A 25,049-nucleotide genomic window follows, 5' to 3' on the forward strand; every position below is an offset into this window, starting at 1 on the left:
CAAATACAATCCTTATACCTTTATATCATCTGCTTTATATCTGTAAAATGTACAGTGCTTCAATGTCATGAATATGAATAAGTGTCAAACCATGTGTGGGTCTATTTAATACTTTTATTCCATGTAATTCTTTATTGTAAAGTGATTGATTTTGATACAAATTATTTACATTTTTTGGCCAAAGAACAAATAGATCTACTGAGAGAGAGGAAGACAAACAGAGAGAGAGAGTGAGAGAGAGAGAGAGAGAGAGAGAGAGAGAGAGAGAGAGAGAGAGGGAGAGAGAGAGAGAAAGAGAGAGAAAGAGAGAGCGGTTTGCATGCACATTAAATAATTAATACGGAGAGTCACAAAGTCCAGTGCAGGTTTTCACTTGAGAATCTCAGTGGTGTTTGATTGTTGATGAATCGAGGGATCGGGGAGGAGGAATATGGGTAAGAGGTAACACTGGACTCATTTACCACTGATCAGCATAGTCCGAGCTGTAAGAAAAGAGAAAAAAGCATTAATTCATTTAAAAACTGTACTTGCCATATCTTGACGTATAAGTTACATTTTTAATAATACTTTCTCCTATATAGCACATTTCAAGCTTAAGGCCAAAGTTTTTTGCAGATTAAGGATTTACAGAACAAAAATAACAAATACTAACAATAAAAAAAAGATAAAAGCGTAAAATGTATGAAAGTGCATGTATGTGGTGATATCAGGTCTGACAGATTGCCGGCTCATCTGTCAGAACATGGGATTGTGACATTATGACCATGACCTGATCAATAAACGGTGCAAATCCACAGTGAGATAAAATGCCAATCAATACTCACTTGAAGAGTAAAATTAAATTCACAAGGAGCAACAGAACTGCAGCATAAACGGCACTGTCGTCCTTCTGCAGTAAATCTTACCGCAATACAACAATTTATTGGACCAATATTGGCAGAACTGTGTCATAAAGATTTTGAATGAGGCACAGACTCACTTATAAGCCCAAAACATTAACCAAAAATGTTTTTACACTCTAAAGCAGTGGTTTCTATCATTGAGAAAACTGAAGATCCTTGACTAAGGACATACTTTATGGATATTTCATATAATATTCCACGTGTAACAATAACAGCAGAGAACAGAACAACTCATAAACCCATTAATTAACCCAAATAATGAACAGAATAACTGCAGGAGATTTGTGTAAAACCAGTAATTTAGATTCATTTATATTTTCCTAGTATTTGTAGGAACTTTATATACAACTCTTTGACTGTATTAAGTACACTTAATAGGGTTTTTTGGGACAAATTCAGTGTTTTCTTCTCACTGACGCTTGGCCATTGTTCCATTAATTCTTAAGTGTGTGCACTTCTAATGAGCAGTGTGAAGGCTCTGTGAAGATAGCTTGAGTTACACGCCCTCTTCCTGCGAGAATTTCTCATAAGTTTCTATCTTAAATAATAATCTAAACTTTAAAAATGACAGTTACATTTAGTTTTCTTCACAAGAATTAATGCAATGCTGAAATACAGGCCTACTGTGTATTTTTTAAAGAAACTTTTCTCACACCCCAAAAAAATCAAAAAGGCCTCTCCACCCCCATGTGAAGCTTTGGTGACACCTAGTGGGGCCAGGACCCCCAGGTTAGCAACCAGTTCTTGAAAAAAATTGTGTGAACAGCAGGCCAAACAGTTGTGTGTTAACGTCAAACTGTTATTGGACAAGGAAACATTGTTTTACTCACTCATTCATCTGCACATTCTTCCTCTGAATTGATTAGGAACCACTCATATATCAAATCATAGCTGCAGTCAGTCTAGTAACGGGTCTTTATTAAATATTAGATCATGGCTTTGTTAAACACTAAATTCTGGATCATAAAAAATACCTGAATAGAGACAGAGAGATCCACACAACAGACAGCTTCTGAAGCAGTCTGAGGAAAAGCCTGGAGCTTGAAAGGTCACGCAAATAAATACTTTCAACGTAAGCTGGCATGAGGATCTCACTTTCTCTATTCATCTTTTTTTTTTTTTTAAAGTAAGTAGCCATGTCATAAGTGGGATAATGTACATTGCAATACAATCACTCTCTTCAGGGTGATTCAAGAGATTTGTCTCCTTTGTCACCCCGTCAGGGTTTATTTTGCAATAATGAACTGCTTACTGTACATTATCCCTTACTTAAAGTAATACACTGGCATCATTCTTTACCCAGTTATTTCCAGGGTTCTTCAGTTTTAGGAACACACACAAATTGTGAACTTTCATATAAAATCACTGGTATCAGTATCAGCTCTTACGAGCCCACGGTGATTAAACCAGACATGTTTCTCATCTGTTTGTCTCACCGTGGTTCAGAGTCTTGGCTTGAATCACCTCCAAACAGCAGCCACGCCATCGCCTGCTCGGGGGCCGACCTCTTTCCATACCTGCAGAAAAATCAGCGCACCAGAATGTAACAAATGCAACTAAATAATATGAAATGGAGATTCTCACTCATGTGAAACTGCTCTCTGCTTTACACCAGCAGTCACTCAGTCGGCAATTCACTGGCTGCTCTGGCGGTGTGACCCCATCAGCCTCGCTATGAATTTCAACTACGGGACATCTTTTTTTTTTCTCAAGAGTCATTAAGCTGTGAACAAGTCAAGTTATCTGCAAACACCCTGTTGAGCTTTTATCAGCACCGCTCCTCTGTTCAGTCTCTGCAGTCCGATCAGCAATTATCTGAAAGAAAAGGAGAGTTTTCAGGTTCACAGCCCGGGGTCCAGCAAGGCAAACGCAACAAGCTCCTCCGACTTTGTCTTTTGAATTCTCTTCACTAAAATCAATGTCCTGGACACTGAGGAGTAAAAGTGCCTTTGTTTGAGGTGTAAGAGGGCTACACTGTGAGTCCTGTGACAAATCCAACCTCAACCAGGAGGGTCGATGAGACTGCACTCAGGTCTAATCACAGGAAAAGTTAACACCCACTATTTTCTCTCACTGAAACAGTGCAATTCATTCCTTCTTATTGTATATTGTATTGAGTATCTTGTAACAGTTCCTACTTATCTTCATCTTTGTCATATTTTAGGCATGACAGACAAGAAAACAGTGAAAATTACAGCTTTACAACAACAAAAAATCTTATGTTCTACATTTCATCCCAAAGCTGAAGCATGACTGTTGTAGCCATCAGCAAATGGGCTCCAGTATAATCTTTATGGGCAATTATGCGCCATCAATCTAAGTCCAACTAAAGTGTATTGGCCCCGATAAGCTCGGGTGATTGCTATTCTAAGTGTCAGAGGTTGTTATGGAAAGGATCACTACAGAGACAGTGATCACTACATTTTTAAAGATTAAGATCTATTTTGATGAATCAGAAACAGCTGTTTTATAGTTCTGTCCAAAGCCAATAATTTGGTTGAAATAAGCCCTTTATATACTGAGGTACATGTGAAAATGTCAGTAGAAAAGCAAGAGTGAGATCAGACGTCAGAGAAGCACCAGGGAGAAACGGTGTATACAGCCAGAATATTTTCTCAGCTAAGACAGTGAATGAACAGTTTATACTGACAAAACCAGAGCTGGTGATTATTGAAATAGCAGAAAAATGAAGACCAACCAAGATGTTTTTGATGAGTTTTGTTTTGTCTCGAATGAAGTGTGTTTCACTATAATAAAATTACTGTTTCTGTAAATGGAGTCTGGTGCTTTGGCAAGAGCAACAAATCGACTGTTTCTCATTAAACAAAATGTATCTTACTCTTTAACAAAATGCTATCTCTCTGTAAAAACAACACTTTTAATGGAAGTACACTGACGGTGCCTCTAAGAATTACACTGCAGCCCATTTCATGTCTGATGGCTGCAACACTCTCCCTCAATATAGGACAAATGCCAAAACGCAGAGTTATCCTTTAAGTATTAATATTTTGCCTGATCAAGTCTTCATTTTTTAGTAAGAAACAAAAGGAAATGATTAGGTTCTCTGGTGTTGCAGTAAATCTGTTACAAGATTTCACAACAGAGTCATTACAGGCTTCTATCTTATATACTCATCTGATGAAAACCAGGTTCTAGTCCTCTGCCTCATTATTTCTTATAGAAAGCACAGCACTGTATTGTAATGTAAGCATAATGAGTCACGAGTTCTCCTCGACTTGCCAAAGAAAGGCTGAACTCTTGGGCAGCATCTGAAAAGTCTTGATGTAGGGTGGCAAACAGGCCTTTCGTGAGTAAAGTCATGCCTCAAGGTGAGGGTCTGACCCCCCCATGTGGCTCTCCTTGCTAACTTGTCCTTCAGCCAGAGACTTAATCCCACACAGCAGGTGGACTACCCGCCTCCCTGAGTCTGACCCAACCAGAGGATAAAAAGATCACTTCAAGTTTTTCAGCATTTATTAGTCTTTAAGTTTTCTGTTTTTTTCCCCATGTGATGTATGTGTTGATTGAATAGCTGATTTACCTTAGTGACTGGGGTACCCACAGACCCAAGAGATATTCACTAAGGGTTATTGTTGGCAACTGGACTTGCTTAGGTTCTTGAAGATGCTTTGTGTTTCATCCAAGTTGCTGCTTCAGTTCTTCTTCTTCAGAACTGACCCTCAGCAAATATCATGACCTGGATGACTGAGAATCTTACTTATTGTCATATCTCACAGGTGATTTATTCTATCATTTCAATTTTTCGTGTTTTTCGGTTTGTTACTATTGACTTATCATATATATTTTCTCATGCATGGTTTAATGCAAGAACAATATGTTAATTAGCACAACAGCTTAGGTATTTCAGTCATCATAATTTCAGAGTTATTAATGATGTTCAAGTCTTTTTCATAGGTAAGTCACAGGTAAGTAAAGGGGCAGGACAAAAATGTTACCAGTCACAGCACTGCATGTATATACTAATGAATTCCAAGAGCTGATTAACTTAAGCATTACGTTTTCACTTTAAAACTGATTAATAACATAATGATCAACTATGGTATTATTGTGAAATCACATGTATTAAGTATTTGTGTCTTATGCATGCACAATACATACAAATTTTATTTTCCAGACCAAATACTTGATGATTGAAATGGAGTCCAAAATTATGACCTAATTTGCATTAGTATTTTTTCCCAAATACATACCCAAATAAGTACCTAAGCCATGAAGAAATAGTGTTTAGTTTATCATGATTACAACACTTTACTGGTCAGATTTTCGCCCTTCCCCTTCATTATGACTAATACCTTAGACGTTGCATTAACTAACTTATTGTTCCTGCACTAAGTCATGCATGAGATATTGTTAATTCTTGTATATTCCTTTTATTTTATGAAGTATGTAGAATTCATGCTTTTTAGTTTTACACAATATGCAAATTAAGTGAACCTTTTCTTTAAATGAATAATATATTTTTTTATGACATTAGTTTTATAATGAATAATGTTTTAAGGAGAAATAGGTTAATATTTTGCCCTGATGGTTCTTTCTTACACTAGGTTATTCAGACAATAATCCTTGTATATTTTATTGTCTTTTAAATGCAATTTCGTTAATCTAAAACAATTTATCTGCTTGTTTATGCTTTTTGTTTTTATTACTTTAATGTCTTCTTTTTGATGCATTTTTATGCCTCTGCAAAGCATTTTGAACTGCTTTGTGTTTGAATGGTATATACATACTTTTTCCTTGCTTAAACATGTTGGTATGATTCTCACAGAAGTGATATGTCCCTGAGGTTGTTGTCCAAAACTTTCCTGACAAACAACAAAACAAAACAAACTCTGACAGACTTCTGACCTCTGCTAGTTTCCAGCACTGGAGGAATTCCTGCGTCGTCTGGTTAAAAAAGTAAAAAGATAAGATATAACATGTCGACTGTAGTCATGTAACCGTGGCTCACCTCTGTCTGGTGATGAGGTTGACGTAATGCCTGACCGCTGCGTGGTATTTGGCCCAGTCCTCCGGTGAGGCGTTGCTCCCCGGACTCTCCGGTTTGGGAGGATAAGCGTCCGCGATGCTGCTCCAACAAACCAGCAGGCAGAGGACGAGCGCCGCGAACATCAGCCACGATCTGAGCAGGTTGGCCATCTGAGGAGAAGCAGGAACACCATGCTGGGATTTCATGTCCTTGAAAATGTTTTGTTTTATTATTATTATTCTCGAAAAACTTTTTGTTGAGGCCGAAATTTTATATTTGTGATCTTTAAAGTTATATTCCATTTCACATAAATACTTTAAAGCACAAAATACCTTTAAAATATTCTCTTTATCATATTAAAATACATTAAGTTAAACGCAAAAATCTTTTTGCTATGCGGCTGAAGATTCAAGGTGCACTAAAGTGATGAAAAAAGTAAGATAACTTACTTTTTGACAGTTGTCTCCTGGTGCAGTGTCTCCGGTGGTGCGTCTGTCTCGCTGCTGTTCTCTCGGTCCACCACAGGGTTTTATAGCGTTGGATGTGGGACGGATACCTGACGCGCACTGACTAACACATGACTACGCCCCGCTTCAGCAGCAGCATGAGGAGGAGACTTATCTCCTTATCTCCTTATCTCCTAAACCTAGTTTGGTTTGTTTATTTGACTGATTCTAGACTTTATTTTCATGCAGATAACCTACACGTGGAAAAGACACACTCAGTTTTCAACATTAAGTTAGAAATTTGGGCATCTGATAAATTTACTTAACATGTCATGTTTTCATTTATCTTTGTTTATTAGTCAGTCTACCTCTTATTTTTATTTTTTCCTTCGGTCTGGGGATTGTGTTGTCTGGTTTTGATATAATGTGATGTTGCCAAAATGGGAAATTCAATAATAAATCATGAAAAAAAGGTTAAACAGACAGTTCACCCTCAAATCAAAAATATATATTTCCCCCCTGGCCTGTAGTGCTATTTATCAGAAAATAGATAAACAAAATAAAGAGGCAAACTAAACTTGCAGGACTGTCTTTGCATGCCTCCCATTCAGCTCCATGAACAGCACCAAGAGGCCATAAAATAGTCCCCTGCCATGCTTTATGAGGTCAAATCATGTAGGTTAAAGGCAGCGTCAGCTTCAGCACAGTAAGCATAATGTCTGTACTTGTAAATCAAGTCTTACTGGCTTGTTCATTATATGCCAGGTCCCTCTCAGTATGCTTTCTACCAAAATGTGATGCAACAATCCTGCAGGTGAATCCTTTTGGATGCTAAAAGGAACTATAGTGGTTGAGAGTGATATGCCGCTAACCTCATAATGTTGTCGAAAGTAAACAGCATTTCCAAACCCTGCACCCACCTAAGTCTTTTCTCTCAACAGGCTTGCTGGAGTGACCAGCCTGCACCTTGACACAGCTCAGAAATCAGAACACAGGAGCGCTGAGAGAATGATGCACACTTGAAATGACGGCTCACACAGCACTTCAGAAATCATTTTGTGTCAACAATCAGAGAGAGGTGGGATGACCTGATAGTCCGCAATATATACTGCTCATATTGCTCACTTATTCTGTTGCCAGACATTTATTCATCCTTTGTGTATTTTCTCAAGACACACAAGACTGGCTGTTCTAGATCAATTTTTGGGGCCGGGCTGGGGCCAGATGTTTTGTAAGAGGGGCACATTTGACCCAGGACAAGAGATAAAGAAAGTGACACTGTTTAAGCTTCAAAACTTTTAGCTGAGTATATAAATGTCTAATAAATAGTGCACAAAAAACACACCATGATTGGTATTTGTTTTGTTAACAGTATTTGTTTCAGTAATATGACATTAATGCCACATCACTGCAAAAAGTGGCCAGAGGTACAAGGTCAGAGGTAATGACCATGCATTTGTGTTCATTTCTGATGCCATTTACAACTATCGCTCCAAATGGACCCAGGATACACGAGGTTGCCATGAAGCATATCAATGCATGTGCAAGTCCAGAGTAAAAGGCAAGTATGGCTCCAGCCTGAGAATTCAAAGTTTAAAACTGATTTTCTACCACAATTCTACAAAAATGTAAAACACCAAGTGTGCTTTAAATGCAGAGCTACATGGAATATTCACATGACAGTGATGCCAACATGGATGATAGGAAAATTAATTTGTTGTTGCTTTTTTCAAATTAATTAGGGGGAGTTTCTTGCAGTGCACTTTTGTAATCAGAGTCATCCAATTGTTTTATTGACTCCAATCTATTCTGCACATGGGTAGTTAATGAACAAACACATTCATCTCTGCGCAGCCACCAAAATAAAGACATGGGTTCGTTTAAAACAGTCAAACAACTTTTTTCCTTAACACAAGTAAATAACATCAGACTTTGTAAAGCACTGGACAAATGTAAATTATTAATATCCACTCTTTAATATGAAATGTATCATCTTATCCAGGAATGATGTAGCTTAGCTTGTCTGATCATTAGCCCCTCCACCTCTGGCCTTCTATGCACTCATCACTGCTGCATATATTATTCAGATGGTGATAAATCCATTAATATGGTCTGGAGGTAGAGGTCATAGGCTGCAGCGTCCACGGATCAATAATGTCACTGTGTTGCACACACACACATTTTCACATTGTGGTGTTTCTCTTATGATTGAATAAAATGACTCATTAAGATGTTGCTGCATCACATGTCACCGTCATTATGTTGCCTTTTTAACTTCATATCACTACAGAGACTTTTAGAGTGAGTGTGGGCCGATGACGCTGATGTGACACAAGCACACGGAGACAATGTGTACACAAATACCTTTCAGGTCTCAAGTGCTGATAGTCAAATGTAATCTTGGACCTTCACGGTCTGTTGTTCAGTTCATGACGCCTGAAGTCATCCCTTATCCAACAGTGCGGGTGCAGTGATCACATTTTAGAGAGAGAGAGAGAGAGAGAGAGAGAGAGAGAGTGTGTGTGTGTGTGTGTGCATGCGTGCGTGCGTGCGTGCGTGCGTGCGTGCGTGTGTGTGTGTGTGCATGCATTGATGGGCTTCTTCTACTGCCTGTATGTTTGCACACATTTTTGGAAATAAGCTTATTTGTCTAACCCGTTAGCGTAGCTTAGCATAAGGGATGAAAATGGGGAAACATCTTTCCAACAGAAACAAAAGCTATCCAGCAGCACCTCTAAAGCTCACAGTATCTTTTTTTTTTTTTTTATAGGAGGCTTATGCGTTGCACTATGTCTTGGCTGGTACACAAGCTTCCTGGAGTCTCCGCTTGTTGCCTGGCAACCACTCAGAGCCAAGAAGTAGTCGGTCCCTAGAGAAATGTAATTTTTACACTTTATTTTTGTACAGATTAAAGAAACAAACAACATATAATATGTAATTAATTTTTGGAGGGCTTTAGGAGGTGGATGTTAGTAATGCTGGACAAAGCCAGGTTGTTTCCAGTCTTTATGCTAAGCTATGCTAACAAGCAGCTTGCTGCAGCTTTATATTTAACGTACAGACAAAAAGCTGTTATCGATATTTTCACTTTAGCACATTATGTAAATTCTGCCACTAAGCATAAACTAGGACACACACAAAAAAAATAACTTCAAGCCACAAAGTTAGAAGCTACAAAAAAGTCGTAAGAGTTGAATACGCTCGCTTTTAAAAACCTCTTTCTGTCTGCTCTCCTGCATATCAGAAAAAAACAGTCAGAAAAACTCTATCAGACGTGACTCAGGCAGAAATCATGTTCATGGAGGAGACGCCACTGCCAACTTCCCTCCTCACTATCTGATATGTCCGATGTGTCATGTTTTCCCGTAAGTTATAGCAACGTTAGTATTATACGTTGAATAAATCACAGATTTCTCTGTGTTTGAACATTGTTGGAAACATTTAGAATAATGCGAGTACAAAACTCAACAAATTATATAACATATGTCTAGCATTTTTAGACATTTTAATTTTATAGCTGTAACTCTCCGCTATTAAGAGAATAAACCAATTTCCCTGAATGTTAAACGCTACCTTTAAACTCATCATATAACAAGAGCAAGACACAAAATATTGTTTGCAAAAAAATATACTAATGACATTTGTCTTTCCTCTTTTTTTCTTTCTCACTTTTGACATCTCAAAAAAATTCAGAAGGTATATTTACAATAATATTATCCATAAAACGTCCATGTTATTTGTAACATATTGTAGCCTACAAATGTAGCTGGAGTGTAGTAAACCGCAAAAAGGAAGCTTTAATAATTTTTTACAGCCCTGCTGTATAAGATTATTATCAGCCACGTATTAGATGATGGATAAATCAAAGAAAGCGTCATGGTGTCATACAAAATAACAACACACCGTCCCTGGAGAAGCCATGACAACACCTCTCATGTGCTGTTTATAGAGTAGTAAAAAACAATGGTTCTTCCTTTGTCTGTCCCTAAGCCCTTGTCAAAAACACAGCTTGATTTAGGCATAAATCCCCAATGACAGCCACTGAAGAGCTGCCGTTGCTGTTGATAATAAACAGGCAGTTAAAGTGTATATGGCCATGCAATAAAGTCTCTAAGTGGATTGTGGTATTACACATTGATTGCACTGACCATTTCTGAGCAATTATTGTACCATAATTCAAACTGATATTGAGGGACAATTAGTATGCTGCGGTTTTCGCACCAAACGATTACCAAATAGATGCAAAAGAGCAAAGTGGAACTTAAATTGGAAAATCAGAGCTTTTAACAAACTGATGAATTGGGGAAAAATGGTGGGAAAGCTAAAGAAGATGAAATAATGAATAAACCATCCATTCCATGGAAGGGGTCTGATGTGTTGCAATCGGCCATTTCCCACAGCTAACGGAACATTTACTTAATTCTACTCCAGTAATCAACATCTCTGCGTTCACTCTACAGGCCATAAAAGGCAATGACAAGAAACAACAATATGCACAAGAAAAACTCATTAGCTATCTCCATTGTTTGTAGGTAAACACAGAGAAGGTAAGAGCCCCCAGATAAGGGAAAGGGCAGACAGTTTTTTCACAGTTTTCACAGTCCAATAAACCCCAGCTAATGCACTCCTGAAGAGCAGGCTGGGCTCCTACCGAGGGGATAAGTGTCTGAGTAGCTATCAAGGCCAAGATAATGGGACCAGTAGGAGGCTACTGATTTTCAAAACTTTTTCCTCTCATCTTGTCCAGTTTTACCAACTTTTCCTTCTGATGCTGGTGCTAATGATGTCTGTGGGTTTGTTAGGTAAGACGTAGAAATTTCATAGCTTTATTTAGCGGGGAGCGATACCTTGAACAAAATCATGATGTTGAGAAATCTACTTACTGGAGACATCTACCTGCACTCCTCAAATGGATCTCTAAAAGCTTTCCTCCTCAAACTATCTCCACCTTTTCCATTTGCATGACACATGCTGCCTAGTCCAAATACAAAAGAAAGATTACACATGCGTGTAAGAGCAATCTCCCAGGAGAATGTCTGACTCCTTCCTGCCATCACAGACAGAAAGGGGGAAATGATTATGCGTTTTTATTTAGCCTTATCTCCAGAGTGGGGGAGCCACTAATATGAGCAGAGTGCTTTTCAGGCAGCCAGGTCTGTTTGCACAGCTCAGGAGACAAAATGAGGGGCTGATGGCGGCCCACGACCCCAGCACGATAATTCACAACCATATAAATTGCTCTAAAAGGGGCACTGTAGATGAGAAGTGAGCAAACAATAACGTATTTCCCTTCAGAGGGACATTTCACTCCTAAGTCAAATTTTTCCTCCTACCTGTAGTGCCATTTATCACATAGGTTGTTTTGGTGTGAGTTGCCAAGTTTTGCAGCCGTAAAGGTATCTGCTTCTTCTATAAAGCAACATGACAAAAAAAGTACATTGAAAAAACTCTTTCCAGAAATCATGACCAAGATACGCAACGTAATCCACAGACTTTGTTGTGAGCATCATGTAGGAACTACTTTCTTACTACTGAACGACAACTCCCAACCGTATCACCATGTGGAGGGAAACTAGCATCTACTCACAGTCGAGAGGTTACAACTCAGCCGAGGAGGACGCCATTAATGTTTACATCCCATGCTGTCACAAGCAAGGGAATAGGTTTCATTTCAAAGAAACAGGACACATATTAAGTAGGGGTCTTCCCCCAGAAAAAAATTGCGCATCAAACGCTTCATTTACTGGAATCTGGTCTCATAATAATAAATCTCAATTTATTATTTTTTTTTATTTACAAATGTTCACACAAACATAACATAAAAAGAAAAGAGATGTATATATCTATAATGTATATATACAATGGTTGATTAAAAAAAACTGTATTGAAGGGCTGCCAGCTGTACAGGGTGCTAAGATACTACATGTCAAGTCTCCAACATGGGGTGTGCAAAAATAGCTGAGCAAGTTTTATCCTTCATCCCAGCCCAACCTTGTGCAGATGGACAAAAAATGGGTCCCAGATAGCTGAAAAAATCCTGAGTGGCATCAATGTATGGTGGAAATGTCTTTATTTATGTAAAGGAAAACACAAAATTCAGGCACCAGATGACAATTAAAATATAAAGGACTATAATGCAGTAAAGCCCTAAGACAAGTGGTTTGACAAAATAACAGTCCTCTGCTACTATAATGGTTTTATTGGGGGTAAAATAATAATAATAATAATAATGATAATCTACACTGATGGCCACAACAATCTGAGCCTCTCTTCCATGAGTAGATACACGCTTTCCTCTATGCAGTGATACAACTGGCATTCAAGAGAAAGAAAATAGTGCATGAAACAGCTCACAACAAGGTGTGAAGATCTTGAGGAGTCATGATTTCAGGAAAGAGACATTGTTGTCTCACCACAACCCAAGTGCCATCTAATTCCATTATATTGGAGAGAAGGCAGACATCTCTATAGTCTCCAAAACTCACACCAAACCTAGCCAGATGGAAAAATAGCACTACAAGTACAAGTAGCAAGCTTCTTTGTAGCAGCGAAGTCATGGCAGTCTTAAACAATGGGCGCGCAAGTCAGGACTTCTCATTTGCTCATTTAGTTTCCAACACAGCGATGCATCATGTGATTCTGTTTCCCCTCTAGGACTGAAGCTACTCCGCCAACACCAGCATCGCTTTGACCATTTGTCTTTTCTGGATAGCAGAGCTGACCAATTACAGCCATATCCCACAGACTGATGTGTTTATGAGCGGGCTGGAGATGACAGATCAGGTAACTCTGACGGATGGTGAGACAGGTGTTAAGTAGCTCAGGAAAGGTTGATGATTTGATCCAGAGCATCTTCTTAAAATCATACGAATTAAGGAAGTCAGCGTGCTATTTATTTATAGAAATGATGAAAATGAAGTCAATGTCTTAGTCACTTGCCGGCCATACTCTAGACGTCAGATTATGCAGTTGGGTTGCTGTAAATTTACGGCATCACTCTACAAGACAAGATGACGTGATACTAGATGTAGTAACTCAATGCATTCATGCGTCACAGCCGACTGGAAACAAGCTGTAAACAGCTGATACTCCCTGCTGGTTGTGGAGATTTCAGGTCTCAGGGGGGTTGAGTCAGAATCTGTTCCCAATGGATACCAATTACACAAAACATGAAAATGGATTTTTTTTTTTTTCCCTCTCATTTCTTGGGAACTCTAAATGAAGAATAGGCTCCACATTCCAACAGATGCAACACACATACAAATGCTTAGAAAAATCAATTCTTATAGTCATTATAGCAAATGAGCTACATGTAGCTGAACTGGTTGGTCATCAATATCTGGTGACTGAGGACTGCATGTGTTGATGTCCATCTTCATATTTTTTTTTTTTTATTGATGAAGGTAAAGTTGAAGAAAATAGCTTCTATGAGTCTTATCAGAATAACTAGTGATGGTTTGTTTTCCTGGTTTGGACCAACAGAAAATACGCCCACAGTCGTGATATCAATCACTTTTATTCTCTGGCTTAGAGGTGTGTATATCAGAGGCCATATATCAGGAGCACCTTGGAAAAACAAGGGATGGTGATATTGGAGTAGCCTGGAGTGTCAGTGAAAGTAAATGTGATGTTTGAGCGATATGCCAGTAAAACCAATCAAGAACAATCAGCGATTCAGCCTAAAGAAAAATAACAAATAACATAAACTACATGTCATGCTGGCAGTTCTGTGAAGCTAAAAACATAAGCACAAACATGGGAGAAGTTCGCCTTCAGGGCTCATCTTCCTGATCCAGCAGGGTGAACAGGCGGTTACTGTGGTGTGTGTTGTTTGTGTTTATGTGTGCCTGTGCAGGTCCCAAAGGATGCACAAGCACCTCACCTCCCCGATATCACTGATGCTCAGCATATATGAACCTACAATGTTCTGGGCCGTTTTAATATGAGATATTTTAATTTTAATATACATGTATAATATCCTAGTACTGTGAACTGCAGTCAGATTAACAGATCAAGAAACATTAAGGCAGCATCATTGCAATTTAAGATAACTTCCTTCAACTGAAGGATACTTCAGGATGAGGATTTGATTTCAATTATATGCCAATATCAAATCTACTATGAAGGCACAACAATTACATTGGCAATGAGTACTAGGCTAAAATACAGATTTCCCCTGATTTTATGTGACTTGCAGCAGATTACATAATACAGACAGACAAATCTTTTTTGGTTTAACAGATTCAGATTATATTTAACACATATAAACATGAATATGCGTACAAAATTTCATGGCAACCCATCCAGTAATTGTTGAGACCTATTGGTCAAAATCAATAAAGTAAAGCTTGAATTCATCTCGTTAACCATGGCCTCCATCTAGTATGTTGAGATACGTCATAGGTTAAGAGAAAAATCAATCAATCAAAGAGGGAACTACAACCTGGTTGTATAATGACAAATAAATTCTCTTACCTGCTGGTGGAGCTCAAGGGAAAGTCACATCCTCTGGGAAAGAAGAATGTCTGTAAAAAGTTTCATGGCAAGCCGTGAGATAACTGTTGAGATATTTCAGTCTGGACCACGGACCAGACAAACATAGTGATCCCCAGAGCCATGCTGCTGGCATAGCTTAAAAAACAAGGTCACATTTGAGTGGAGTTATAATGCAATATTTGCCTTTCTGATAATAGTCAAGCAAAATGTAACCACAAGTCATTTTTGGGGGGCCAAAATATACTTTTTTAAAAAAGCTTAAACACTATTAAACACTATTGCACTATCGCTCTCTTCAGTTCAGTTACACGTTTTTGCATTTTTCTGATTACTACCCAAGGATACACTGTGATTTCAGCTGAACCACAAATGTATTGAGTCATTTGATCATATCACAGTTTCATCTTTAATGTCGCGGCCACAACAAACACCCCATCAGTGGTGCGGAGCAGCATCAGATTAACATATAGTAAGCAGTCTCAAATGTCTTCATCATCACAGCCTTCTCCATCCTCAGTGGCCTCATCTAACCTGCTGGCCATCTGTATTTCCCTTTAAAAGTGAGATGAATGAGGTTAATCAGCACATGGGAGCTCTGTGCATCCCTCAGCTCCTGCTTGTCCTGCTATAATAAAGCAGTCTGCCCGCCTTTGTAATTACTCTCATCTGTCTCAGTCATATGAGCAAAGACCCGACTGGATAAAAGCTCCAGTCAGTGGTCCCTTTCTGGCAGCCAGTGACACATGTTGAATCAAAGCACCGACCCTACACAACTATGCTAAACTACAATTACTGAATACTTAGGAGAAATTGATTATTTAAAAATGACAATTGAAGGCAAAATATAAATCCCAATTCTAAAAAAGTTGCAAGTCTGTGTAAAACATGAATAAAAACAGAAGGCAATGATTTGCAAAACCTTTTTGACTTGAATTCAATTGAAACCGTACAAAGACATTTAATGTTCAAACAAATAAACTTTGCTTTTTTAAATATACACTTATTGTGAATATGATGTTAAGAAATGCCCAAACACTTTTTTTCACCATTCCACAGGTGAACATGTTAATTGGTGATAGAAACACTGACACTCACACCTGTTAACAGGTAACAGTGTCATGATTGGGTATGAAAGGGGCGTCCTTGACAGGCTCAATTGTTAAAAAGCAAGGATGGGGTGCGGTTCACCACTTTGTGAAAAACTGTGTGAGTAAATTCTCCAACAGCTTAAGAACAAAGTTTTTCAACACCCAACTGCAAGGACTGTAGAGATTTCACCATCTTTCACCATGTTTTTGAACATGTTGCAGGCACCAAATTCACAATGAGAGTGTATCCCTCCCACCTTTGTCTTTGTACTGTATTCAACTGAATATAAGTTGAAAAGTATTTACACATCATTTATTTATGTTTTACACAATGTTCCAACTTTTCAGGAATTGTGGTTTGTAAATATATATATGGACACAGCTACTGTACACAGAATGAGACAATGTTTAACAGAGACTTTTTTTTTTATTAATTTGGAGACAAAAGCAGATCCTGTGTGCACCAAATGTCTGCCACTGAATTTTCCCTTTTAAGCTTCATCATATAAAGAGTATTATTTTAACAGAAACGTACTAAAACCAAGCCATGTCTCAAACATAAAAGCAGGCTTAATCAGAAAATCTTATTCTGAAACAAACTCAGAACTACAAATATACAGTATACATGAAAACATAAACTTCTGACAAAGCCCATATTTACAAATATAGTAGCTGATGCCTGGTCAATATAAAGCCACAGTAACACTCTTTCATGTCACACTCTCAAGGGCCAATACAAGAGGCAGTAACACCATCTTTGATTCAAAATAAAGAAAACAAATTCTTAGATTTAACTGAGACACATCTGAAATTAAGCACTGCCCACTTCTTTCTCTAGTAATGTCTCCACCATCTTAGGTAGGAAGGCATCCAGGAAATGAAAGAAGTCATGAAAAACTCCTGTCTTGTCACTGGTTGGCTCCAACTTGAGCACTGCCTTTGTACTTTCTGTCCCTCCCACCAACTGGGCCTGAACCTTGAACTCCAGGGGCTCCTTGAGCTCCGGCTCTTTTTCAGAGATGTGAGCTGTGACCTGGCACTCCAGCTCCATACAGCTGCCCTCTGGCCGCGAGTCTCCATCTTTGATCAGCTCGCGTCTCACTTTCCTCCTGCCAGCCCACACTATGTGCTTCTGCACACAGATCCAGTGAGGGACTACAGGCTTGCCCCTTTTTGCCAGTCTTGGTTTTTTGCCCTGAGGCGACACAGAGGCATCACTGCAAGAGGAGAGTCGCCTCTTCGCACCGAGCAGAGCTGCACCCAGAGGGCTGGTCTCGTTTTGGGGTTCAACACTGTCAGAGCTGTCATTCATGGATGCGTTGAGGGAAGTAGAGGATGTTTCCATTTCCTCAGCAGCATCCATAGATGAACCCTCACCAAAGACAGCGTCTGTGGAGGCGGTGAGGTGACACCCGAGAACGCTTTGTAAGACTCTCTCTGCAGCAGAGCAAACCTTCTGAAACCACAGCGGTCGGAAACCATCTCCCGCCATGTGTAGCTGATTGCGTAACACTTCAGGGAGTGATGCTGATTTGAAGGGGATGCTGATGGTCAGCTGCTCCGGCTTGGTGTGTGGGACCTCCCCTTGGGGGGTTAACAAGCGCACCAGTCCCCATGACTTCCCCTTTGTGGATTTGCGCTGGTACTGCAAGCTGCGGCAGTACTTTTCAGCCTCCTGGCACTCCCTCTGGAAGCTGCGCTGAGAGCGTTCGTTCAGGTTTCCAGCTACGTTGTGGGAGAGTTCAAAGGGGTCCAAGAGATTCAGGGGGCCCAGTTTGGGACTGCTGTGATGAGTCTCGGTCGGTTGTTCCTCTTGCATAGCCTCTTCTGCTTTATTTTGGCTGAGGAAGTCAGTGACTGGGAGTGCACGTCCTTCTCTGACTGATATGACACTACTGGCAAAGTCAAAGTTGGCAAAGAAGGAGAAGAAACCAGCAAGCAGAGAGCCTAGATGGACAAAACATACATGTACATAAATAATGACATTTAGGGCCAGCAATGGTGATGTTGGCATTTATTGGATTATTGGGTAGAAAGGCTGTAAAGAGACAGGAGAGTGCAGCAAAGGGCCCTGGATTGATTGACTGATTGATTGATTGGGTATATGGGGCACACACTGTACCATATGAGCTACCTGGGTGCCTGGTTGGTGTTGTATTTAAGGGTATTCATGAAGAAGCCAGATGACATGAGACCAGCAAATCACATTTTTCATTTTAAATGACTTGCACTTACAGAGGTCCTGTGTATTCTTGCTGGGGGGCACAGCGATAGGTTGACTGGGGAAGGTGCAGTTCCATCCCTCGATCACACACTCTTCTTCCTCACCTGCAAAGATAAACAGATTAACTGGTAAATAAAATAAAATGGCAGATAACTGACACAGCAGAAAAAAAACGACCAATTAACACACCATTTTATGTGGCTATCTAAATTATCTACAACATGAAAGCAATTCAACTGTCTGGAAAAAATCCTTCAGTTAAAAAGTGAAATATTTGGAACATTGAAATAGAAACTTGACTGACATCACAGAGTAATCTTATCCAAACACCCCCATAAATAAACACACATAATACAAAAACCATAATGCGCAAGCAATTAGCTGTCCAAACTGCAGTTTAAATGCTTTTGCTTGCATCTATTTTCATGATTACACACCAACTGGAAACATATTTTTGTTGTTTTCCCATTTTTGTTCAGAAAGACTGTTTAAATTGTTCGTTGCACAGTAATGTAGAGAAGCAGGTTTTAGGACACACTGACTCTTGTGCACATCACTCGAATGAATTTAGGATAATTTGCCCACACACAGAGGGGGAACAGGTGGCCTTGTATGCCAAATTTAGGGGCAAATAAAGAAATCTCATAAACACACATCTCCCCATGAACAGGCGGCACCCATCAGGCTGAAACAAGCCATTTATGAGACATTTGTGCAGTTATGAGAGTTTGGTGAATCCAACTTTGAACCCTCAACCCTCGAGGCATTGAATTCAAGAGCAATGAAGCACTTACAGGCCATGTCTTTGAGCTGGTCCACTGTGGGGAGGACAGGAGGCTCACAGTTTTGCAGGAAGAAGATGACCAGCAGTGTCAGAGCATAGTTGTTGAGCAGGGGACCGGCTCCACTAGGATTACCTGCACAACAACAACAACAACAACAACAACTAAGATTAGTGCAATGGTGTAAAAATGTATATACAGAATAGTCAGAACATAAACAAATCTGTAGAATGGCTTTTGTGGCAGAGGTTTGGTTCTGTCCTAAAGAGCAATGCTAAGTGATAAAAAAAAAGGCACTGGCTTCCAGGTATAATAGATATATTTCTCCAATTATTTTGCCATTTGCAACCAATCCTTCTACAACCATTACAATAATTCCTAAATTGCGTAGTTTCAGTTTTTTCTCATAACAGTAAAATGGTAAAGTGTCTATTTTGAATCTACATGGTTAATCACTGCATGCTGACAATGTCAGTTATGTAATTAAGCAGACTGACTTTGCATCCCCCATGAATGATCCAATCACATCTGTCCTGACATCTTCAACAGTCACCGTCACCTCCTACAACCTATGAACTCTTTATGACGGTGTATCACAGTTTTCATCTACTTTTAGTGTCAAACCATTTGTTTCGGTTTTCTTTGGTCTAAGGCCGTCTCAAAGGCTTCAAAGCTTCAACGTCCAAATTAGTATTCAAATTCTTCAGGGTTTTTGTTCGGAGAGCGGGACATGTTGCGTCAGCCGAACCATTTAATTAAAAACCATGCATGTGCGTGGGATACAAATACACAGAAACAGATCCTTGTGAGAGAGAATTTCTGCTTAGCAAGCACAAATGCATGGCTGATGCCTCCTCTTCTGTCCTCGTCTCTCATTAGGCTCATAATTACAAAAATAGCAAAAGCATATACGTTAAGCATGTAAGTTAAGTTTGAGGATGCTGAAGCTTCAAAGAGTCCCGGGTAGATCTCACTGAAGCTTTATTGCCCAAAAGATGATATTAGGGACAACCCTACATTATTATTATCCTCAAGTACTATTAGCTTTATGGTACAAAAATGATTTAACTGCAACCTGTTTGCTTACTCACTAATGGTTAGTGTTGGAGGTAACTGAGGTCAACTTGGTGAATTTATGGATGTATAGTGTGACACAGCTTCAGATTCACGTTATTGAAAATCACTTATTTAATCTGAACTTAGTTATTGTACATTAGAAGTAAGCTTTCTATTTGTTTTCCAATTATTTGGTCGTTTGAACCTGGCAATACTGATGTATCACTTCAAAATCTTAAGTTTGGATTAGAACTGATCACATCATGCTTTGCCAATGATTCTACACAACTGCCTTGTTGAGAGCGGCATTGGCAGCGTGGAGTCTACTGTTCAAAGGGAATAAAGGAGCTATGCCCCAGGAGTAAAAGTAATTAGCGTGCTCTTCAGTGAAGAACACTCTTATTAAGATTTCATTCTGTGTCAGGAGACACTGTCTGTGCTATTACAACACAAAAGGAGCTGCTTCCATAACAAGGAACTACAAGCCATTGCAAATCAGTATTTCCAGACAGATAACAACATGATACCAGGAGGCAAGTGAAGTTCTACTGACATCTGTTGACCAAAAGATGAAATGACTACCTAAATACACCAGAACGCAACAGACAAATCTTGAGTTAAAAAACAATGGCATCTATTCTTATTACAAACAGAACTAGTGCTGTAATCTTTGCTCTAAGATGCAAGTCATTTCCTCCTACCAGCCAGCTGCTTCTGTTTGGCCCAGTAGCGGATGGTGTACACCAGAGGCCTCAGTCTGTCCTCTACCCCTGAACACAACTGGAGGAAGCGGGTATTCCTTACTGCTAGTCTAGGGACAGACACAGAAAAGGAGAAAAGAAAACCATACTGTAAATATGTAGATAAAAACAACATTTTCCACCACATTTGAGAACTTTTGATGCCGCGCAGTGTCAGGAAATCCCGAGTGATCCACTGACCTGTTGTTAATCGTGATGTCCCCCTGCAGGTTAAGCTCGCGGTGATGGAACTTGACCACAGGGAGACGAGCACTGCTGACCACATGAACTTTGTGCACGCTGGGGACACAGCGTCTAAGGATTGCTGCCACAAGGTCCAGGACCTCGGCCGGAGAGGCAGTGGACAGGTCAATATCAGACAGGATGGAGTCCTCAGAGTGACCATCGTCTGACATGCCCTCCCCTGCCTGGAGAAAGACGGAAGAGGGATGATTCAATACACAGCCGGCTCCCTATAAAATATATATTTTGGCTATAAATTGCTTGTATCCAAAGATTTTTTGGTGACAACACTGCGTTACTTTGCAGGCACCAATTACTGTATATATAAAAACATCAGACCTGTTCTGTGGTGGACTTGGCACGAGCCTGGAACACCTTGGTGTTTTCCAGGTCCAGGAACAGGTCTAAGTCACAGGAGTGGATGCCAAAAGTGTTGACAGATGACCCAAATGGCAGGATCTGGCTGTCTGTAGACAAGTTAAAGAAAAATATTACACTTACAGTCTGTAAAAAATGTTTTGTTCTTTATTGTTCATTGAGTTATTTTAACTTAAACTATAAGTTATAACTTGTGAATGTGTTAAGAGTGTCAAGAGATTGTTATTGTGACATTCTGAGTAAATTAAGAGTTTTGAGAGTAATGCAGAGTGTGTGTGAGTACGTGCTTGAGAAGAGCACCCTCTCTGTAACTACACCCTGTAGCTCTGCAGAGTGCAGCTGCCATTTTATGTCAACTGTGAATTCACATTTATAAGTTTTGTGGTGTATTTTGCACTGTTGTCTGTATAATGTGTTTCATGCATTTTAGTGAGTTCTGTGAGAGCTTATATAGAGAGTAGAGAGTAGAGTAGAGTAATATGAGAGAAAGTGAGTTGTACTCTCCTGTAGACGTCCTATTTTCTAAATTATTGTACTTTTGTAAAAAATTGTATAAGAGTAAAGTTCTCACTGTAGAAATACCACTCTATCACTATTATGATTATTTCTCCCTATTTTCAGGGCCGTAACATCTGCAACACATCCAAAAATAGTACTAAAAGAGGTGACCTACAACAATTGTGTGTATAATTATCACTGTGTAAGACATAACTGCAGAAACAGACTGTCTCTGTGTTTAGAAAGGTCACCTGGGAAAAACTCCACAAAAACCTCCTGCAGGAGTTGAACCACCAAGCCTCGGGCCTTCTTTTCATTTTCTCCCAGCTGACATCGCTCCACAATGTACTGCATCTGTGCATCAACCTGGACGAGAACAAAGGACAGCACCTCAATGCATTTGTTAACAAGAAACATGGACAACACGCATACCTGGAGGGTGGAACGCTCTTTACAACCATGTGTAATCTACTTCCCACCCCTTCAGACCCACACTGAATTTGGCATACACCAGATTTTATATTTGACAGGATACTTACAGACAACAACTGACACAGCTGAGGTTTGAGATAGTTGAGAACTTGTTGGAGGTCCTGGAAGTCCTTCTTCTTCTTGGGAATCATCTTGAATTCCTTCTTTTCCCGGGGTTTGACACGCAGCTTCAAGCCTTTCATCTTGTGCTCCACACAGGACAGGGCTGCCTGTATGCTGTCAGTCTCATTGAACTGCACGATGGCGTACACACCCTATGAGTGCAGAGTGACACGTCACAGTCAGACTACAATGGGGTTCATCAGTCACTTTCCACATGCTGCAAATTACCTGTCAGTGTTTTTAGGTATGGATGTAAACGTTTTATCTCATTGTGAACAGCTGACTGACCTTGTCCTTATCCATGATAACATCTGAGACGGGCCCAAACTGCTGGAAGTACTCAGTTATGTCAGTCTGAGAGATTTCAGGCTTGATGCCACTGACAAACACACTGTGCTCCTCCTGGGTCTTCCTAGTTGTGCGCACCGTGCTCAGTGTCTTATGTTTCCGTCCTTTGACATGCTGATCCAAGCTTGGCACTGCAGGAAGAGAATATATGAATGCAAACTACATCAGAAAGACTCTTTAAGAAAAACCACAGCTTCAACGATCAAAACATGTAGATTAGCAATTAAGTATTGACTTACGCAATTATGGCTGTTTAACACAGTGTGTAATTTGTTTAACTAACAACTGTGTCTAAATATTAAAGGGACAGTTTGCCCAAAAATCAAAAATGTATATTGTAGTGCTATTTATCCATCTAGATTGTTATGGTGTTAGCTGCTGAGTTCTGGCAATATCAGCCATTGTCTGCCCTTTTTCCAATATATTGGAACTAGATGGCACTCAGCCATTTAGTGCTCAATGTGACAAAGTAAAGTTGGAAAACTCAGCAATAATGTCTCCTTCGAGAAATCCTAAGCCGGTTACTCAAGATAATCCACAGACCTACTGAGCCATTTGGTGGAAGGAACTATTTTCCTTTCACCAAACTCCATTAACGTGTTCAGATTACTAAAATGAAAACTGGGGATATCTGTAGTTCAGCTCTTAATATATCACTAATATAGCCAATGTTATTATCAGTGAAAACAAAAAAAAGGGGACAATTCCGGTTTCATGTATTTTATAAGTAACTATTCTACTGAATAATGTCTGGCGCAGGCAGAATGATAAAACTGGGTAGTAAGCAATTTTGTAAACTGTGGGAATAGTTTGCAGTATTATTATGAGTGAAGATACAGTACTGCGCACTCAATAGAAATGGTCAAACTACAATGGTCCAACACAATGTACTTTTTGCATTGTGCTTGTTGGCAAAAACAAGTCTCAAATATGGAGACTGTCACTGGAAAATGGGAAGGTCTAGTCACCCTAAACTACACCCACCAACTGCATCATTGTGCAGAAGTGGTGTGCATCTTCTCATGGATGACAGGCTGGTGACAATGTAGGATGTAAATGTTAATGGTACCCTCCTCGCCTGAGCTGTAAACTCTCATCCATGAGCAGATGCACTCTTCTCTCTGGCAGGTATACTCTGGTAAAGAGGAAATAGTACATGAAACTGCTCACCAGGAGCCTACGAAGCAGATTCAACATACCCAGGGTATGTTAGGTAATACGGCTTGACTGAATTTAACAGAAAGCAATCGAGGATAAGCAGCCACACAAAGCTGGTTATAAACTCAATGAGTCAATCCGGGGTTTTCCAATCTAGACAAAACGTGTTTACATAGACAGCATCTGACCAATCACAACATTCACAAGTTTACTAGCGGCAGAGTGGCATATTTTACAAAGGAGGAGAAAATCGCAGACTTTGTGGATAACTTTAGTCCCACTAATACATTTATTATATGTAACACTTTTTAAGATACTCAAAGACACTTAACATTAATCACATACTATAGGCAGTTAAATATGCAAATTAATAGTCTTCTCAGCCGAAATAACGCTGGATCTTTTGAGAGGGGTGTCTGACGTTTACAGCGGAGATAAAATACTTTGGCCAAAGGGTTTTGAAATATCACCTTTACATCATTAAGGCACAAGTTGCTCTGACTATAGCGTTAACTATATTTGTATATTCAACTTAAAACTGTTCTAACGACGCACAACAATGTCACTATGTCGTTCATTTTAGTCACTTTTACCGTCAAGTTAGGAGGGACAACTGTAAACTTCAACTGAAAGTGTAATTGACTCGCATGTGGCTGTTAGCATAAGTTACTTACTGTTTGGTAAGTTGACATTGCACAGAGTGCAATGGAACCCTTTGGGCGTCGTTTTTATGTCACCGTCTGCTTCCATGATGGCAAAACGTAAAATATAACGATAAGACAGGAGATAAATCAACCGCTTAAGTCGTCAGCACAGTTTTGGGGCCGACTGCTGTCCTCCATGCGCCTCTCAAATCTCCCTCCAGCGTCGACCCTACGTTTGTTTCCAGTCCGTCTCTCAAATGTGTCCGGGTTGTTCTCCTGTCTTATCACCAAGTTCCAGGTGCTCTAATTTTATCAATTTGTGCTGAAAAGCCTGAAAAAAAATAGGAAACATATTTTTTCTTATAACTTCTATCACATACATACCATTCTCAGACGGATTTTTTTTCCCCCAGTATGCCACCGCAATTAAATTTTCATGTCTGCACAACTTAAATTGTTTTCAAA

The 25,049-nt window shown here is 39.6% G+C and overlaps 2 protein-coding genes across 3 annotated transcripts; both read right to left on the minus strand.

Moving 5' to 3' along the window:
- Positions 1 to 94: 94 nt before the first annotated feature.
- LOC146311819 (peptide Y) lies at positions 95 to 6,489 on the minus strand. Its single transcript, XM_084741035.1, has 4 exons — positions 6,339 to 6,489; positions 5,872 to 6,059; positions 2,339 to 2,419; positions 95 to 482 (listed from the first exon to the last, which is right to left on the minus strand). The coding sequence occupies exons 2-4, from the start codon at positions 6,057 to 6,059 to the stop codon at positions 458 to 460; spliced, it is 294 nt and encodes a 97-aa protein (XP_084597161.1). The 5' UTR covers positions 6,339 to 6,489; the 3' UTR covers positions 95 to 457.
- Positions 6,490 to 16,135: 9,646 nt separating this feature from the next.
- Positions 16,136 to 24,920, minus strand: tut1 (terminal uridylyl transferase 1, U6 snRNA-specific). Of its 2 annotated transcripts, none has more exons than XM_084741734.1 (10): positions 24,615 to 24,920; positions 22,723 to 22,913; positions 22,380 to 22,586; positions 22,092 to 22,206; positions 21,304 to 21,431; positions 20,923 to 21,194; positions 20,683 to 20,792; positions 18,938 to 19,060; positions 18,155 to 18,247; positions 16,136 to 17,866 (listed from the first exon to the last, which is right to left on the minus strand). In XM_084741734.1, the coding sequence occupies exons 1-10, from the start codon at positions 24,688 to 24,690 to the stop codon at positions 16,731 to 16,733; spliced, it is 2,451 nt and encodes an 816-aa protein (XP_084597860.1). In that variant the 5' UTR covers positions 24,691 to 24,920; the 3' UTR covers positions 16,136 to 16,730. The 2 variants fall into 2 exon arrangements, with proteins under 2 accessions (XP_084597860.1, XP_084597861.1); XM_084741735.1 differs by having other exon boundaries at positions 20,923 to 21,149; positions 24,615 to 24,917.
- Positions 24,921 to 25,049: the final 129 nt, after the last annotated feature.

The sequence above is a fragment of the Lutjanus erythropterus genome, chromosome 17, assembly GCF_056507025.1.
Source record: "Lutjanus erythropterus isolate fLutEry1 chromosome 17, fLutEry1.hap2, whole genome shotgun sequence".
NCBI classification, from domain to species: domain Eukaryota; kingdom Metazoa; phylum Chordata; class Actinopteri; order Lutjaniformes; family Lutjanidae; genus Lutjanus; species Lutjanus erythropterus.